The following is an 18641-nucleotide window of genomic DNA, read 5'->3' as shown; positions in this document are numbered from 1 at the left end:
TCCTAAAGAACTGCAGAGGGAAAATACAGCAAGAGATTTTATGTTGAAATACTGGAGCCCAATACTAATTCAAGAGCCAAACAGGTGAGCAAAATTCATGCAAAACCGTGCCAAGGCCAAATGCTCTCACTGGGCAATGAAAAAGGTGTCCAATGCTTAAATTCATTGACTCTTTCAGCAACCAGACAGTTGGCTTCTGCAGTACAATTGAAAGTGGAAGGACCAAATTAATCTGTCCATGATCATCACTAAAATGATGGATCATCTGGCAATCAGAAAATCATATCTCCCCCCCCCCCCCATCCCTTTGGTTATATTAAAAAAAAAAAATCAATGTTGAATTGTTTGCAACATCTTGGACAATTCCTTTATGTCCATGTACTGGTAGAAGTGAGTATTCTGGAGAAATGAGTCCTCCGTGTTCCAGCATGATAATGTGACATCCCATAAGTGAGCAGTATAAAAACCTAGTTTGTGAAAAACAAAGTCTAACAATTGGCTTTGCCAGCTCAGAGACCAAACTGGAATCTGATTAAACACCTTTGGTTTATTCAAATTGTATTTTGTACCGAAATGCTGGATCAGGGTGTGGTAAGAAAGGCCTTTTTCTATAGCTGAACTGTTGACCACACTGAAGGAGGAATGGTCACCAATTCCTGCTACAAGGAACTGGTAAAATGTATTCCACAAATTGATTCCGTCATTGGGACAAAGGCAAGCCTACACTTTATTAATTTTTCATTAAAACTCTTGTTTCCAAATGTGACCATGTCTAATGGTTTTTATAGGGTAGTGTAATAAAGAAGTAACATTTTCCAAGTTTGTGTGTTCAGTTTGAATAACAGTTGCTGTCCCCCTCTCTCACTGGATGCTCCTATCATTCAAATTGTATAAATCTGAAAAACATTATTATCAGATTTCACATATAAAGGAATAAAAGTAAATCAAGTAAAGAAATTTAACCTTTAGTTTTGGTTCCTAAATGTGATTATTTTCTTGGGCCATTGGTCAAAATTTGTGTGATCTCATGTTGTGATAAGCATTTGGTTGACATTGGATATGCTGTTTTGGGCAGCTATGGCAAAATTTTTTATACTGTTGAAAGGCTCCTTTAGGCAACTCAAGCAATTTTCAGAGTACTGGGAGATAAAACACTTTCATATTGTTGTATTGTATCACTCCAAATTTGGCATGCTTGTGCCTGGCTTAAAGCAGCTATGCAGTAGTCTTGTCAGCAAATAACACCAATTGGGAAAATAGTCTAGCTCCAAATTTAAACATGAAGTAATTTTACATTTAAATCATTGTGAAATGATTTAAATGTCAAATGATCTACACGGAAATAAAATTTAAGTAATATTAAATTTGCACTCAATGCTTTTTATTTGCAATTTCTGGCATTTTCAACTGGTTTTGAGTTGTAGCTATATTGGAATTAAATGATTGTCTGTAATGGGATTTCTAAGTTTTAACCTTCAGTTCCTCTCAAGGACAGCCAAAATACCTCTTCAGTAAGTGCATAGTTCAGGTTATACCATATTCTCCTACCAATTTTTCACATTCATTGTCATTCCTCCTTCTTATCAGAATATAACTCCACACTTATTGATTGTGAAATGTATCAGTCCTACTGACAGTTCCAACAATAGTTTGATGCAATCAGGGAAAACTGCAAATTTATCACCATTTCTTGGTCTCATGAAACATAATGTTATCAAAGATAATACATCATACAGGATTGTTTACGTGACTTACAGTTCTGTGAGTTATCTAAACAATCCTGTATCTGTTATCAACCTTGAAGTGCTGTTTTATTCTCCTCGACTTCTTTTTCATACTGTTCCAGTCACTTAGAATCTATTCCATTGTCTGTCAAGGATTCTAGAGTCTGTCAAAGATAATTGATATTACTCCAACACTTGTGTTACATTCTGCTATGTTCAGAATTGTTAACAATAAACTTGATGAACAGGTCATTTTACCTTGATTCAGAGGAATGAGAAAACAAGGTAAATGTAATGTCTTATCCCCAGCAGTCACATGAGCAATCTGCAGCAATAAATATATTGCTGTAGAAATAATTTATGTGATGTTATACAGAAAATTTTTGTGCATTCATTCATCATTCTTGTGTGTAAATAAATATATATACAGCAATACCTCGCTTAGCACGGCTTCAAACAGCACAGGTTTCACTATAACACGGTTTTCAATTAAATTTAAGTTGAAAATTTACTGTACATATTAAAACTTATTCAATAGCCTAGACACGTACTCTACATATATGCTGTGTTGTCGTAGCCTAGGTATGGATAGTGGTGAGCTATAGTGGGCTCGCATAGGCTCACGAGAGCCCATTGTTTTTTTTTTTTTTTTTTGAGAATTTGCGAGCCCATTATTGAAACGATTACTTATTTTACAAATGAAATCCTGAATTTAATTATTGAGTATCTAGAGCCGGAACTACAGTGGGGGAGCGGGCCCCCATCCCCAGCATTTTAATGCCACAATCAACCAGTTATGTATTTTAAAATTGCTTCAATTTTGAGCTAATTACAGTTGGACCTGTTTAACGAACTCCTTCATAGCGAATTTTTTTTGAATTCCTCTTGGTTTCTATGGAAACATTTAAAATAATTTTCGTAGAACAAACGGATTACAATAGACAACTTTGTGCTCATTGTCCTCACCTCTAGCCTTCAGGTAACTAGAAAGCGTGAAAGGGATTACCGTCCCTTTCACCCACAATGTTAATAGTGTCTGTAAACCTATGCAGCCACATTCTGAGAAGTTGCGCTAGTTAATATGCTTTCCATAGCCAGTCAGAGGATCAAGAAGATTCCCGACATGGATAATAGCCTCTGGTCAACCTGTGTTGTGGTTCCTCTTTACTCCGACAAGAAGTCATGTTTTTCGGAGAAGTGAGTGATCCACGCGTTTCAGTAAATTTCTCCGTCTGTTTTTACATGGTCACAGTAGCAACGTAGGGGAGGAGGTGGAGATTGAGGCAACTAAGATATTAAGTAAACTTTCCGAAGTTGAAATGTTGGCAGATTTGGAAACCGCATTGAGGTGTGAAGAAAATGCTCCAAAATATAATGGTATACAGGCAATTGGAAGGTAATTTATTAAAAAAAAAAAAAAATGTATCACCAATCTTCAAAAAACCAGCGCGAGTTAAGGATGCTAAAGAACTTGATGTGTTAAGGATGCTAAAGAACTTGATGTGGAAACTATAAAGATCGGTCGTGTGTTCGGGGCACGATGGGCAGCTTGTGGCTTATGGACGGCAATGGAGGATTGGAGGAATTATCATGCTTTGTGCAAATATAATCGTAATCGAATCAGAAAGTTAATTAAATATTTTGGATTATTAAACTGACTTTTCAATCTGGAATTTCTTAACAATTTAGCACTAATAATCGACATCCTGCAGGAACTCTCTTACCTTTTAGAAACTTTACAGAATCACTATGGTAAAAGCAGATAAATTAATTATTCTAACTATCAATGCTATCGCTAATTTAAAAATTCTGAAGGAAATTATGAAACCAAAATTGAGAGCATATTGAAGTTGAAAGAATTTGAAGGAATCGAAAGTAAGAACACATTTAAAAATTTACCTAGTGTCACGTTATTAAGGATAAGTTATTAATGCAACAGAGTAATTTTAAACTAAATAAAGAAAATAATGATACTATTGATGATGAGGAATTGAAAGAAATTTTTAACATATGCTACCTGGAATTGTGATATATGAAAGAACTTTTGTCTCCGTGGCAAGATGGTGAAAAATGAATAAGAAATTTATTTAAGTTTTCTGATAAAATATGAAATAAAAATTAATGATTTTAGAGATTTTGTTGAAGACAGTTTATCTTTAAAATCGAGTGAAATTCCCTCTTCAATTAAGAAAGCCAGAAATATCTTTGAAACTATTGTGATTAGCAGTGCTGAAAGCACTGCTAATACAATATTAATGAATAATATTGTATAAATGAATGAATAATGTTGACAATTAAACACATTGCAGATTATGATGACCATACATCTAAATGGAAAACCATTGCTTCGATTTGATCTGGATCGTTACATCAAATCATTCTTCTGTAATCAGCACTCAGCTATTCAGCAAAGCAGAAGATCAACAACAAATATTAATAAAGTAAACCGTATATGGAAATTTTTAGAATAAATTTTTCTTGAATATTTGTATAATAATTTTTTTATGTAATCTGTGATTATTGTGTGCCTTTTCTAGAAGAGTTTGTTTTTTATGTAATATTTGTTTTTATATTGTAGAATGTTTTGTGATATGGAAAATATTTCATGTTATTTTTTATTCACAATATTAAAATTTTATCATGAAAATAAAATGCATCCATTATATTTCCCTAGTTTAAAAAAAAAAAAAAAAAAAGAGAGAGAGACGAATAAAAAAGTGGCGCGTGTACCGAACACATGTGGTAGATGGTTTTATGTGAATCCTTCACGTTTATTTTAGGTACAGTATTTTGATTTGTATATTGATTATGAAATAAAAGAGCTTTTGTATTGTAAATATTTTATTAAACATTCGCAAATTTTTATAATTTCTGGAAGACAAGATACAATGGATTTATGATAACTAAGGTAACTGTTGTGTACCTGCGATTGCAACATATCTAAATGACTCTAGAAAACAGCATTGATTGAAGTACCTTGTAGTTGAAACGACATATGCCGCAGTTCAGGGGAACCTAACAATGGAATGTTACGAAAATGCGAGACAAAAAAATTAATTGTTGACAAATATTTGTATTGTTGCAGTCATACTTATTTCAGGAAGTATGATTGTGATGTCATACTATTAAAAGGTTAGAACTCGAGATACTATCGTATCCTGGTATCATCGTAAAGAGGGGGGACATGAGGACCAGGCTGACTCGAGATATCACACCAGTCACGAAAAATGCGTCACGCACTCTAATCACACTACTAGTGAGCGCTCAGCACAGACTAGTAGTGTGAACGTGGGAAGCGCCTCTGGAAGAAACCTGCCGCACATGACATCACTTCCGTGACATCATTCGCGGCAGGAATCCCCAAGGATGCTTCATATCATAAAGTCGGCAAAACTGCGAGCCCATTATTAAAATATTTGCAGCTCACCACTGGGTATGGGTACATATATGCTGCGATGCAACTGTATTGTTTCATATATGCTACACATATGACAGTAGTCCCCTCAGGCAGTCAGTGGCAACAGTGTCCACTTTTCTTAATTCCATCCTGACGAGACGACATGATAGCTTTTCAAACTTTTCATTTCACAATTTATTTTTTACCCCTCTAAATATAATCGAAAATATATCTGCGTCTTAGTTAAAAATCATTGCCAACAACATGCGTTATGTTTGGCAGCATGTTTTGCCCCATTTGGCAAATGATTTAATTGGTTTTGAATCACAAGTTCAGACAATTGCCGAAGACATTTTGGAGATCAGAAAAGACTTGGGATTCGAAACTTTGGACACTGCCAATGTACATGACTGCATTAACTCATATGCAAATAATTTAGATGATGCAACTCTCCTTGAAATTGATAAGAAAATTGCATATGAAGAGGAGGAAAACAATTCTGAAGTGGATAACACCAAAGTGGCACCAAAAGAATTTTTAATAGAAGAATTTAAGAAAGTTTTTTGGGCCTTGACATTGCCTGCAAGGCAATTATGAATGGAGATCCAAATGTTGGATGTAGCATCCAGATACGGCAAATTTTATAAGATGGGATTCAATACTACAAAGACTTGTATACCGAGAAAAAGAAGAGATGACTTCACCAAACTTCATTTTTGAAATACCCAAATAAACAATAAAGCTTTTTTCTCATCTCTCATGATGTTACCTTTTCATTAATAAAATTTTTGCAGTATTTTTTATTTCAAATCCTTTTAATTGGCTATCAAGTGCAAATTGTTTATAGATTTATTATAATTTGTTTATAGACTGTTTCTCTGGTACGCATTCATTTAAAATCCGTTATAATTATACCTCGATCAGCACGGTTTCACATAACACGGAAGAGTTTCGATACCAATTATCAGTGCTATGCAGGGTATTGCTGTATATGATTTATCAATATTGTATCCATTGAAACTGATATTACATTATCTGCTAATAGGTTTGAGCAGTATATTTTTCTCAGGAACAGTGCAAATTGTACAACAAGCAATATGATTTTCTTTCAAGAGGAAACAAGGGTTTGAATTTGGTGATACATCAATCATCTTTATGTTGTACATAACACAAGGTACATATAAAAAAAAAAAAGTGATTAATATATGTGGTTTGAATAATTTTTTTGAAAAATGAAAAATTAACCATTTTCTATAGTAAATTTCAGTAATGCTGTAATATCTTATTTTTGCCTTGGCTTATTCCATTAGTAATTTTTTTTTTTTATTACAGTTTGCCTGTGACATTACAGCAGAAATAGTTGGCAAGCCATCTCCCAGTTTTTTTCTTCATGCTTTGAACAGTATTGGAATAAAGCCTGAGGAGGTAATGCTTATCCTATTGAATAATTATTTTTGCTTTTTTTTTAGAAAAAAAAACCTCTTGAATAATAACCATACATAAGGAGTTTTTTGAAGACTGCAAAGAGATGACTACATGCTTGCAGCAAGCAGCACATTGCTTGTCACATTCCTACTGACAGCTCCAACAATAGTGTGATGCAATCAGGACAAACTACAAATATACCACCATTTCTTGGTCTCATGAAATTATGTTATCAAAGAAGTTTTTAGCTGGAAATTAGAAATAAAAACTATTAACTTAGTTTCATTTTCCAAAACTAACCAGACATAACAATTTCATTAAGATAAGTTAGATGGGGGGAAATGGGCAACTTATTTGGTTAATTTTGAATTCTACAACCTTATGTTGATATACAGTTGTTTTTTTTTTTTTTTTATTTCCATGTTTTGTTTGATATTGAAAATAATCGCCAAAAGTATTAATTATTAGTAATGAGAGCGATAAACAATACTTTACAACTAGTTTTATTTCTGTGGATAACCTTGGCATTTTCATATGGAGTTAAGCTTTTTTATTTAGTCTAGTAAGACTTTAGAAAAAAAAAAAAAAAAAAAAAGATACTCAGTGAAAAAACATAAAAATTAAAAGGCATAGTAAGAGCATCAGTTTTCATCCAAGTGTTGTATCATGTTATTTTTGAACATATAGTTAGAACAGAAGATATCCAGCTGTGTCAGTCATAATTAGTGAACTCTAGCGAGAGGAAACATCAGCCTTTGAATAACCAATCATCTGCATAAAAGTAACACTCCGTTAATCATAACAGTAAACAGACTGATAATCTTGCTGTCACTGAGCATAGGCTTTAAAAAAAAAAAAAAAAAAAAAAAGAAAGAAAGAAACTTGCCTGTAGTTAGCTAGCTCTCAGTTTTGCTATTTTTATTTAAATGGATATTTATTATTTGAAATCAAAAATGTGCTTATAATTCTAGTGAAAAAACATTTCATTCTTATAGTAGTACAATATCTACAACCACTGTTTCTTTTCTTCCACACCATGTTGGAAAAGTCAGGATACAGCAGTTATCTGGGTAAGCTTTTTTAACCTTGCCCAATTTTATCACCCTCAGCAACGTTTGTGTAGTTCCCTCACCTGGAAACTCAAGGTTTTTTTAACTTGCGGTGGGGGGGGGGAACCACCATTGTGATAATATACATAATTTACACAGTGTGCAGACATCCCATAGCCTTAACTACCTCAGCACCAGAGCCGGAACTAGGGTGGGGCGAGCAGGGCTCCAGCCCCCAGGTGCAAAATTTTAAGGATGCATTTGACCAATTATATATTTCAAAATTGCTTCATTATTGATTTAATTACAGTCAGACCTGAGTTTAATGAACTTTTTAAATAAATACATATAATGACTATTTTTAACTAAATACATATAATGACTTTTTAACTAAATACATATAACGACTTAGATTTTACAAATGTAACATTATTAATTAATACATAACTTGATACGGAAGTTATATAATGAAACTCGGAGATAATACTTGATACTGAAAAAAATTATATATAGATATATAGTATTATAACTGCATTGGGATATAAATTTAGTTATAATTTTGTACCGAAATTAAAATTTTATTGAAATTGAATTGAAATCATGACTCAGACCAGAGCAGTAAAACAAACGGCTCAAGCTAATGGGAGTGCTATGGTTCAGGGAAGAACTGAGGGGGGCAGTTGCCTTCTGAATCACAGCCTTTTAAAATGCATTGCTTGCATCATGTTTGTGAAGCAATCGGGTACGGGACATGATATTGCTATGGGGGATGTCATTGAGTGTGCGAGATGTAAGGAGGTTGAGGAAATTGGACAACAACTCAGCGATGTTATGGGCCTATATGAGAGTTTGAAGGACAGGGTGGATGCCCACAAAGGATCTAAATTGAAGGACCCATTAAGCTCTCAGCTGCCCACATCAATGCAAGAGCTTGCACTTGATCATCACGCAACACAACGGCAATCTCCAAGGCAGAATGCGCTGGTCCCACAGGAACCAATAGTTGTCAGTGACTCTATTGTCAGGTAAATGGGGAACATGGTGTATAAAAAGGATAGGTGTAACTGGACCAGGGTATGTCTGCCTGGGACAAAGTTGGATGACGTTGTAGAGCAGATATCATCTTTTAAGGCCACAAAAGGTAATATTGTTGTACACATTGGTACTAATGATATTAAGAGTAGGAGACCGGCAGAATTACGTAACAAGTACAGGTCACTATTGAAAAAAGCCGTGGATTAGGGTTGAATTTGAAAGTGTCTGCAATTCTGCCTAGACACGATAGGAGGGAGTATATGATGAGAGCCTTGTTGATCAATTCGGCCCTGGACAGATTTGCAAAGCTTATGCAAGGGGTAGAATTTTTTTCAGCTTGGTCTGTACTTGTTAACAGGAGAGACTGCTTCTACAGGGATGGGATACACTTAAATATAAAGGGTGCAAGAATATTTGCTGATGCTATTGAGGCAGTGTTAGGTGGGTCAGAAAACTGCTAGCTTGGGGGGGATACAAGGACTAATAGATTAACAGTAATCTATTAACTAATAGATTAACTGGCAGAGTTGAAAGTGATTCTTGCACTGCTTCTATTCGAATGAGCAGAAGCCTGGAAAACAAGATGCAGGGGATTTCAGAGGCTGCTGGGAGTCATTGCGGTACAAGTAAACACATGGACCGTGTTAGGGTAGCTAAGAATAGGAAGAGGTGCATGCATGTATGCTTGCATATACACCAATGCTAGGAGTTTGGTAAATAAATTTGATGAATTTGAGGTGTTGGTCAAAATATTAAAGGCAGATATTGTTGGGATATCAGAGACGTGGTGTCACACAGATATAACGAATGCAGAACTGGAATTTGGGGAGTACAATGGGTACAGATAGGATAGACAGGATAGGAAGGGAGGAGGGGTTATGCTATTAGTTAAGAAACACATAAAATTAAAGGAAGTGCAGCCAGTCGACATCGCTGGACAGTGCAGTGTTGAATCAGTTTGGTGTGACATAAGCACTGGAAGATCAAATTTGAGAGTAGGAGTGTGTTATAGGCATAATGACTCTCATTAATTTAATAAAAAACTGTACAGGGAAATAAGAGTGGGACAGTAAATCAGAGAGTCTTATAATGAGGGATTTTAATTTCCTGGATAATGACTGGAATTTGTGGGTTGGAATATAAAGGGTGCAAGAATATTAGCATCAGCAAATATTCTTTCACCCTTTATATTTAAGTGTATCCCATCCCTGTAGAAGCAGTCTCTCCTGTTAACAAGTACAGACCAAGCTGAAAAAAATTCTACCCCTTGCATAAGCTTTGCAAATCTATCCAGGGCCGAATTGATCAACAAGGCTCTCATCATATACACTAGCAAGGCTTTTGTGGATTTATTGGATGATTGTTTTCTACATCAGCATGTACGGGAGGCAACTAGAGGGAGTAATACTCTTGATCTGATTATCAATAGTAATTCTTCATACATTAAGAATCTGCAGATAAAGGAACCACTAGGTGGCAGTGATCACAGTGTGCTGAAGTGGTTTTTACTCAAAGAGGTAACTACCATAAGGTAAAGGGAAAGGTTTTTGCTTTCATAAAGGTGACTATGGTGGTCTAAGACAGTATTTAAATTCTATATGGTGGGACCAAGTGATGCTGTTACTAACAGCAAATTCAAAATGGGAGGCATTCAAAGAATTAAACTTGGAAGCTACTAGTTTTTACATACCAACCAAGAAATATTGTTCGATATTGTTTAGTCCTAAATGGATGTCAGATGAATTAATGAGACATGTGGCAGAGAAGAAAAATGCATGGGATACATATAAATTAATGGGTGACATGGAAGCCTATGATAGATATAAGCTGGTCTGTAACCAAATCACAAAGGAGATTAGGCAGGCAAAGGCAGATTATGAGAAATCCTTGGCAAAGGATGCAAAGAAAAACAGCAAAGAATTCTTTACCTATGTAAACTCTAGAAGGAAGTGAATGAATCAGATTGGTCCACTTGTTATCGATGGTTCAACTGTTGATGATCATACTCAGTTAGCTAACAAACTAAATGAGTATTTTGCATCTACATTCAGACATGAGGAGTTATTCAGGGAGGAGAATGTCACAGGTGAATTAAACTCTGGCAGTGAGCTAGATGATTTTGTAATAACTGAGAGGAAAGTGGAGGAGAAATTGTTGAAGATAAACATAAAAAAAGCACCTGGGGTGGATGCGTTCTATCCAGTTATATTAAAGGAGGCAGAAAGAAAGTAAGCAAACCCTTAGCCATAATTATGAGAGCTTCCTTGGACTCAGTGGAGGTATCCATGGACTGGAGATGTGCAAATGTGACTCCAATTCACAAAGGAGGATCAAAGGGCGACACAAGTAATTATAGATCTGTTAGTTTAACTTCTGTTCCAGGGAAATTAATGGAGGCACTGGTTAAAGAAAGAACGATGGAGGCACTGGTTTTAAGGGCACAAAAGGTGATATAGTTGTACACGTTGGCACTAATGATATTAAGAGTAGGAGACCGGCGGAATTACTTAACAACTACAGGTCACTATTGAAAGAAAGCCGTGAATTAGGAGTATATGATGAGAGCCATGTCGATCAATTCGGTCCTGGAAGGATTGTCCAAGGCTCAAGGGGTTGAATTTTTTTCAGCCTGGTCTGTACTTGTTAACAGGAGAGACTGCTTCTACAGGGAAGGGATACACTTAAATAGAAAGGGTGCAAGAACGTTTGTTGATGCTATCGAGGCAGTGTTAGTTGGGTCAGAAAACTGCTAGATTGGGGGGATACAAGGACTAATAGATTAACAGTAGCCACTGGCAGAGATGGAAGTGATTCTTGCAATGCTTCTATTGGAATGAGCCGCAGCCTGGAAAATAAGATGCAGGATAGTTCAGAGACTGCTGGGAATCACTGGGGTACAAATAAACACATAGGTTGTGTTAGGGTAGCTAAGAAAAAGAACAGGTGCATGTATACTTGCGTGTACACCAATGCTAGGAGTTTAGTAAATAAATTTGATGAATTTGAGGTATTGCTCAAAACATCAAAGGCAGATATTGTGGGGATTTCAGAGACGTGGTGTCACATAGATATAAGGAATGCAGAACTGGAATTTGCGGAGTACAATGTCTACAGAAAGGATAGGAAGGGAGGAGGGGGTTATGCAATTAGTTAAGAAATACATAAAATCCAAGGAAGTGAAGCCAGTCGACATTGCTGAACAGTGCAGTGTCGAGTCAGTTTGATGTGACATAAGCATTGGGAGATCAAAATTGAGAGTAGGAGTGTGCTATAGGCCTAATGACTCTGACGTATATAATAAGAAACTGTACAGGGAAATAGAATGGGCCAGTAAATCAGAGAGTCTTATAATGGGGTATTTTAATTTCCCAGATATTGACTGGAATTTGGGGGCTGGTCACTCACACACTAGCAAGGCTTTTGTGGATTTATTGGATGATTGTTTTCTACATCAGCATGTTCGGGAGGCAACTAGAGGGAGTAATACTCTTGATTTGATTATCAGTAGTGATTCTTCATGCATTGCGAATCTGCAGGTAAATGAACCACTAGGTGGCAGTGATCACAGTGTGCTGAAGTGGGATTTACTCAAAGAGGTAACTACCATTAGGGGTAAAGGGAAGGGTTATTGCTTTCGTAGAGGTGACTACGATGGACTGAGACAGTATTTAAATTCTATATAGTGGGACCAACTGATGATGTTACCAACAGCAAATTCAAAATGGGAAGCATTCAAAGAACTTATCTTGGAAGCTACAAGGTTTACATACCAACTAAGAAATATTGTTCAAGGTTTAGGCCTAAGTGGATGTCAGATGAACTAATGAGACATATGGCAGAGAAGAAAAATGCATGGGATACATACAAATTAACAAGGGACACAGAAGCCTATGATAGATACAAGTTGATCTGTAACCAAGTTACCAAGGAGGTTAGGCAGGCGAAGGCAGATTATGAGAAATCTTTGGCAAGGGATGCAAAGAAAAACAGCAAAGAGTTCTTTACTTATGTAAACTCTAGAAGGAAGGGGATGAATCAGATTGGTCCACTTGATATCGATGGGTCAACTGTTGATGATCCTGCTCAGGTAGCTAACAAACTGAATGAGTATTTTGCATATATATTCACACATGAGGAGTTATTCTGCGAGGGGAATGCCAGAGGTGTATTCAACTCTGGCAGTAAGCTAGAGAACCTTGTAATAACTGAGAGTAAAGTGGAGGAGAAATTGTTGAAGATAAATACAAGAAAGGAACCTGGGATGGATGGGATCTATCCAGTTATATTAAAGGAAGCAGCAAAGGAAGTAAGCAAACCCTTAGCCATAATTATGAGAGCTTCCTTGGACTCAGGGGAAGTACCCATGGCCTGGAGATGTGCAAATGTAACCCCAATTCACAAAGCATCAAAGGGCGACACAAGTAATTACAGACCAGTCACAGATGCAGTCACAAAAGAACTGGATGCAGGGAATAACTTTGATATTATATACTTGGATCTTAGAAAGGCTTTTGATACTGTTGCACATGGAAGACTGCTGCACAAATTGGAGCAGTGTGGCATTGGAGGCAAATTGCTGCTGTGGATAAAGGGGTGGTTGAGGGGGAGAAGACAGAGAGTGGTAATCAATGGACACTGCTCATCGTGGACTAATGTTATTAGTGGAGTCCCTCAGGGTTCAGTATTGGGTCCATTATTATTTTCTGTATTTATAAATGATATTGATGATGGTATATCAAGCTTAATGTCCAAGTTTGCCGACGATACGAAGGTTGGCAGGGTTGTCAAGGACACTACTGACACTATGCTACTGCAACAGGATCTGGAAAGGTTGAGCAGATGGGCTTTGAGGTGGCAAATGAAGTTTAATATTGACAAATGTAAAGTACTACATATGGGAAACAGCAACCCCAGAGCAACATATCAACTCTGTGGTACTACACTGACAGTGGTAGAGAATGAAAGGGACCTGGGGGTGGTTGTGCAGGCAGATATGAAGTTTTCTGATCAGTGCAGACGGGCTGCAAGAGTAGCTCATGGTGTATTGTCGATGATATATAGGAATTTTTCTAGTTGGGATAAGGAGGTGATTATTCCCTTGTATAAGGCAATGGTCAGACCACTCCTGAGTACTGTATACTGGTCTGGAGGCCTCATTTCAAGAAGGATGTAGAGATGCTGGAACGAGTACAGAGAAGGGCAACAAGATTAGTGAATGGAACAAAGGGGTGCTCTTATGAAGAAAAGCTTAAGTTTTGCAAATTACAGTGTCTGGAGACTAGGCACCAGCGAGGTGATCTGATAGAGGTGTATGAAGCCTTGAATGGTTTGAGCATGCTCAATGCTGATGGGATTCTTCCTCTTGCTTAGAATAATCACCTGAGAGGGCATAAATTCAAATTGAGAAAAGACAGATGTAGGATAGATGTGAGGAAATTTGCCTTTGTCCAGCGGGTGGTTGGTTGGTGGAATAAACTTCCATCCCTTGTCGTGGAAGTTGATAGCCTAAATAAGTTTAAGGCTCAGCTGGACAGGTATTTCGAATGAACAGAGGGGTGAAGTGGTAGTGGTTATTTTTTATTTATTTATTTTAATTTATTTATTTATTTTTATTATTTTTTTTTATTTATTTATTTTTTGGCTGATGCTGCATAAGCTTGCTTTCTTGCATCAAATGCCTCTACAAATGCTAATTCTAATGCTAAAGAAGCACTGCAGGATCATCTAGACAAGACTTCAGTTATAGCTCGGACACAGCATGGTTTTGTTAAGGGGAAGTCTTGTCTGACCAATCTGATTGGATACTACGATATGGTCACAAAGGAACTGGTCGCGGGGAATAACTTTGATATCATATATCTGGCTCCTAATTTCTTTCAAGTGGTCGTCTTCCTTAGTCTCTGCTTATTGGTCCACTAGGCTTACATCTCTGAAGTCGCTCTTGGACTGCATTCTTTTAAAATAGAATCATCAACATTGAATGTTTTTGGACTCGTAGTCCTCCATAATTTTTTTGAAAACTTTCTTTCCAATGGGTATAGTCTTCTTCGATTGCAACTCCACTTTCATTAGAAATAACGTTTTTGAGTAAGCCATGATGCTCTTTAAATTTGTCCAGCCAACCAGAACTGGCTTGGAATGTTTTGTGCCACAGAAAAGATGTGTACTCCATAGCCTTTTCTTTTGTTAATAACCTTGATATTGGCATGTTTTGGTCTCGAATCGACTTCGTCCACTTAAAAACTGCTTCATTTACATCTTCCCAAAGGCATAATTTCGCACGCTTCTGTCTGGGTTCCGTTTCCTCAAACAGTTTGAGAATTGAAACGGTTTTTCAGAGTGGTTAACGCACTACTGGCAGGGACATCAAATTTTAAAGCGAATTTTTTTTTTTAACACTCTCTGATGTACACTATTAAGTACTTCCACTTTTTCACACTACACTCAAGGATTTCCTCTTAGACACTGTAAGGCTACTTGCACAGCAGTTAAAACTAAGCTGAAATTAGGGACCACTTGTAGCTACCATGTAAACAGAGACAGGTGAAATTTAGTTAAGGTGTGGATGACTCATTTCTTCGAAACAACAGATGAATTTCCGAGATAAAGGAAAATTATTCTATCCTAATTCTCTAATAGAATGCTTATGGTAGAAAATAAGTTGACCAGAGCCAAGGCCTGCATCGGGAATATGCCTTAATCTTTGCCAATGGCTATGGACAGCTGACCAGCAGGACTTCTCGGCATAGTATGTATAAGTTGTATAGGTTTTACTTTTTTTTGGCCACTGCTGACCCACTGCTGGGCAAGGCCTCTCCAAGACTTCTATCTTTTTCTATCACACACCATGGTTGGCCAGTTTCCTCCTGCAGGGTTTTACAGGCACCATTAAATTGTAAAATGTTTTAACTCTTAATTTGTGGAATTAAAGCCTTTAGCTATCAAAAGCTAAAGGGATTAATGCTTAATCCTTTTAGCTCTTAATTCGTGCTTTCTACAGCATCATCTCTATTGCCTAAAGGCCAGAGGTGCGAACAATGCATAGCCAGGTCCCTCGAAATTAGTTCCCTGTATGGAAATTTTCTACGTTATACGGAAACTATTTTCAATGTAATGACCAAGGGGAAACCAAAAAAGTTCGCTACATAGAAAATTTCACTATATGGAAGTTCGTTAAAGAGAGAGGTCCAACTGTATTGACTAAATATTGACCAAGCGTGTCAACTGAATATTGAAGCCACGCTTTAATTACTCCCTTTCTTACTAACCCTATCAAATAGCTGGACTTGTGTATTATCTTGCATTTTATATGCACATTTATACAATGATCATTTCCAATCTCCCTTGGCAAGCATTGGACCATCATGTTGACTGAAACAGGCACATTGATCACTTGGCCCAGAATGCCGTATTGTCCATATGCATGTCACAGGCACCTTATTTGCATGAACATTAAGCAAGGAGAAATAAGCCTCTTTGTCACTCAATCCAACTTTGGTAAATGCGATGGAATTTCTGGGTAGACAAAGCCATTCAACTTAGATAGCGCTGGAATGATGTTGTCCTTAAGTGATCCTCTACAGCTACACACAAGAATTCCATTGACATCAACATCGGGAAATGCAATGCGTATCAATGGTGAATCTTTAGGAGCTAGTTTCTTTGTGTCGTTTTTCCAACCATACCCGATTGCAAATGTAGCATACAGAACAGAAATCAAATCATTTTTCATAAACATCCTTTCAAACTCTCGATGCATGTTCTTATGTAAATGGTAATCAGTTAAGGAGCTTGATCACTAAAACTCATCTGCTCCGCACTTGGAGAAATGTTCCATTGTACATAATTAATACTCACTTCAGGTATATCACTGTTAGATAGAGCAGCATTACTGGTTGAAGGCACTGCTTAAATCCAATGCTTGATTTTTTGTTTGTCTTTTATGCAATCTCAATAATCTTTGTCTTTTATGCAATCTCAATAATCTTTGTCTTTTCTTGCACACTCATTGCTACCTCCATCTTTATTTTCTTACATTGGCTTGCTCGATACGCTTGACAACACTGTGCGTTTGACTTCAGCATCGTTGAACAAAAAGGCTATAGCAGTGTGGTATTCAGTCCTTTCACTTCTCAGAAAATTATTGATATGAAAACATCTATAGTAGCACCTAACAATGGAATGTGATGAAAATGCAGATTGCAACAATACAAATATTTGTATGTATTGTTGCAATCTGCATTTGTTGATTTGGTCAAGTAAGTAGCGGGCATGTGCATAAAACATTACATCATTCATACTAAATATTTCAGAGTAGTATGTCACTAGATTCATTAGACTAAGTAGCGGCCGTGAGCATAAAACTTTACAACGTTCATGATTTCAGTTCTACCTTTGTTTGATTTTTAAAACGGTTCTAATTTTCGTCAAAGATGTTTTCACAATAAACATCTTTCGTGCATACAGGTACACATGCAGTTTTTTTTGCAATTATGTAACTGATGGAAATATTGTATAAAAAGCCAAGGTCATTATTTTTATGTTTTTAAAATTCATGGTTTCTGGGCATATTTTAGTTATTTTCACGGATACACATTCCATATATGTTTGTGTACTACTTCATTTGGAACTGACAGGCATCATCAGTAATTATCAATCCACTACAGGATGAAGGCCTCTCCAGAAACTTTCTATTTCCTTCTGTTTTGTGCAATGGCCATCCATTTACTACCCACAAACTCAGTAATTTCATCTGTCCATCTCCATCGTTGTCTTCCAGGTTTTCTTCTAGCTCCTCTTGGGTACCATTCTGTTATTTTCTTAGTCCATCTGTCATCATGTCTTCGAGCTATGTGTCCTGCCCAAGGCCATTTTAGTTTTGATAAGAATGTCCTTTACTTGAGTTTTCTGCCTAATCCATGCGTTTCTCTTCTTATCTAACAGTCTGATTCCCAATATTTGTTCCATTCTTTGTTGTGTTGTTCTCAGCTTATCTTCCATTATTTTGGTGAGTGCCCAAGTTTCACTTCCATAAGTCATGGCAGGTAGTATATATTGGTTCATTATTTTACTTTTCAGACAAATTGGGATATTGCTCCTCAGTATGTGACTATATTTCCTGAATGCTATCCAAAATTTACTCTTCTCTTGACTTCCAGCCATTTATCATTATTACAGCTTGATGACTTGTCCCAGATAAGTATATGACTCCACCTTTTCAATTACTACTCTTTCAATCACTGTATCCCTTTCTATGGCATATTTGTTCATCATTACTTTTGTTTTAGCCATATTCATCTTTAGTCCAAAATCCTTACTAACTCTGCATAACTGATTAAGATTGTCCTCTAATTCTTTGGGATCGTGGCTTATGACTACAATGCCATCTGCAAATTGTAAATGGTTTAGGTACTCTCCGTTCACATTGACTCCTTTCTACAACCAATCTAATCTTCTGAAAGCTTCCTCAAGGGTAGCAGTAAACAACTTTGGAGATATTGTGTCTCCTTGTCAAACTCCTTTCTCGATTTTAAATTTGCTAATGTCTTTGTCTAGTCTGATAAAGGAGGTAGCGTTTTCATATATTTTCTTCAAAATCCTAATATATAGGGTATCTATGCCTTGTCTTTCCAGTACCCGAAACATTGTCTTATGCTGTATGGAGTCAAATGCCTTTTCATAATCCAAAAATGCCAGGCATAATGGTGTTTTATATTAATTTGCTTTCTCCATTAGCTGTGACATTACACGAAGGTGATCCCTAGTAGAGAATCCTGTCCTAAAGGCAGCTTGCTCTTTTGGTTGATTCTCATCGAATATTCTTTCTAATCAGTAATGTCCCTTGTGAACAACTTGTAGATGTGGGATAAGAAGATAATTGGTCTGTAATTTCCAATTTCTGATTTATCTCCTTTCTTATGCGGCAAACCTATGGTTGCATTATTCCACTCCTTAGGCATCACACCTTTTCTAATGCATTTTGTGAAGAGTTTTGCCAGTTTTTGTGCCATG

General features: G+C 36.6%; 1 protein-coding gene across 2 annotated transcripts in view; it reads left to right on the top strand.

Moving 5' to 3' along the window:
- The window catches only part of LOC150083289 (phospholysine phosphohistidine inorganic pyrophosphate phosphatase-like), a 193914-nt gene that overhangs the window by 79145 nt on the left and 96128 nt on the right, over nt 1–18641 (top strand). For both annotated transcript variants that reach the window (XM_090377151.1, XM_090377150.1), the window contains exon 6: nt 6454–6546. In XM_090377151.1, the coding sequence (XP_090233277.1) occupies nt 6454–6546 (93 nt within the window). The remainder of the gene's footprint in view (nt 1–6453; nt 6547–18641) is intronic.

The sequence above is a fragment of the Mastigoproctus giganteus genome, chromosome 7 (genome assembly GCF_048544385.1).
Source record: "Mastigoproctus giganteus isolate SK-2022 chromosome 7, ASM4854438v1, whole genome shotgun sequence".
NCBI classification, from domain to species: Eukaryota; Metazoa; Arthropoda; class Arachnida; order Uropygi; family Thelyphonidae; genus Mastigoproctus; species Mastigoproctus giganteus.
Note: the sequence above shows the minus strand (reverse complement) of the source record. Positions and strands in the feature narration are given on the sequence as shown.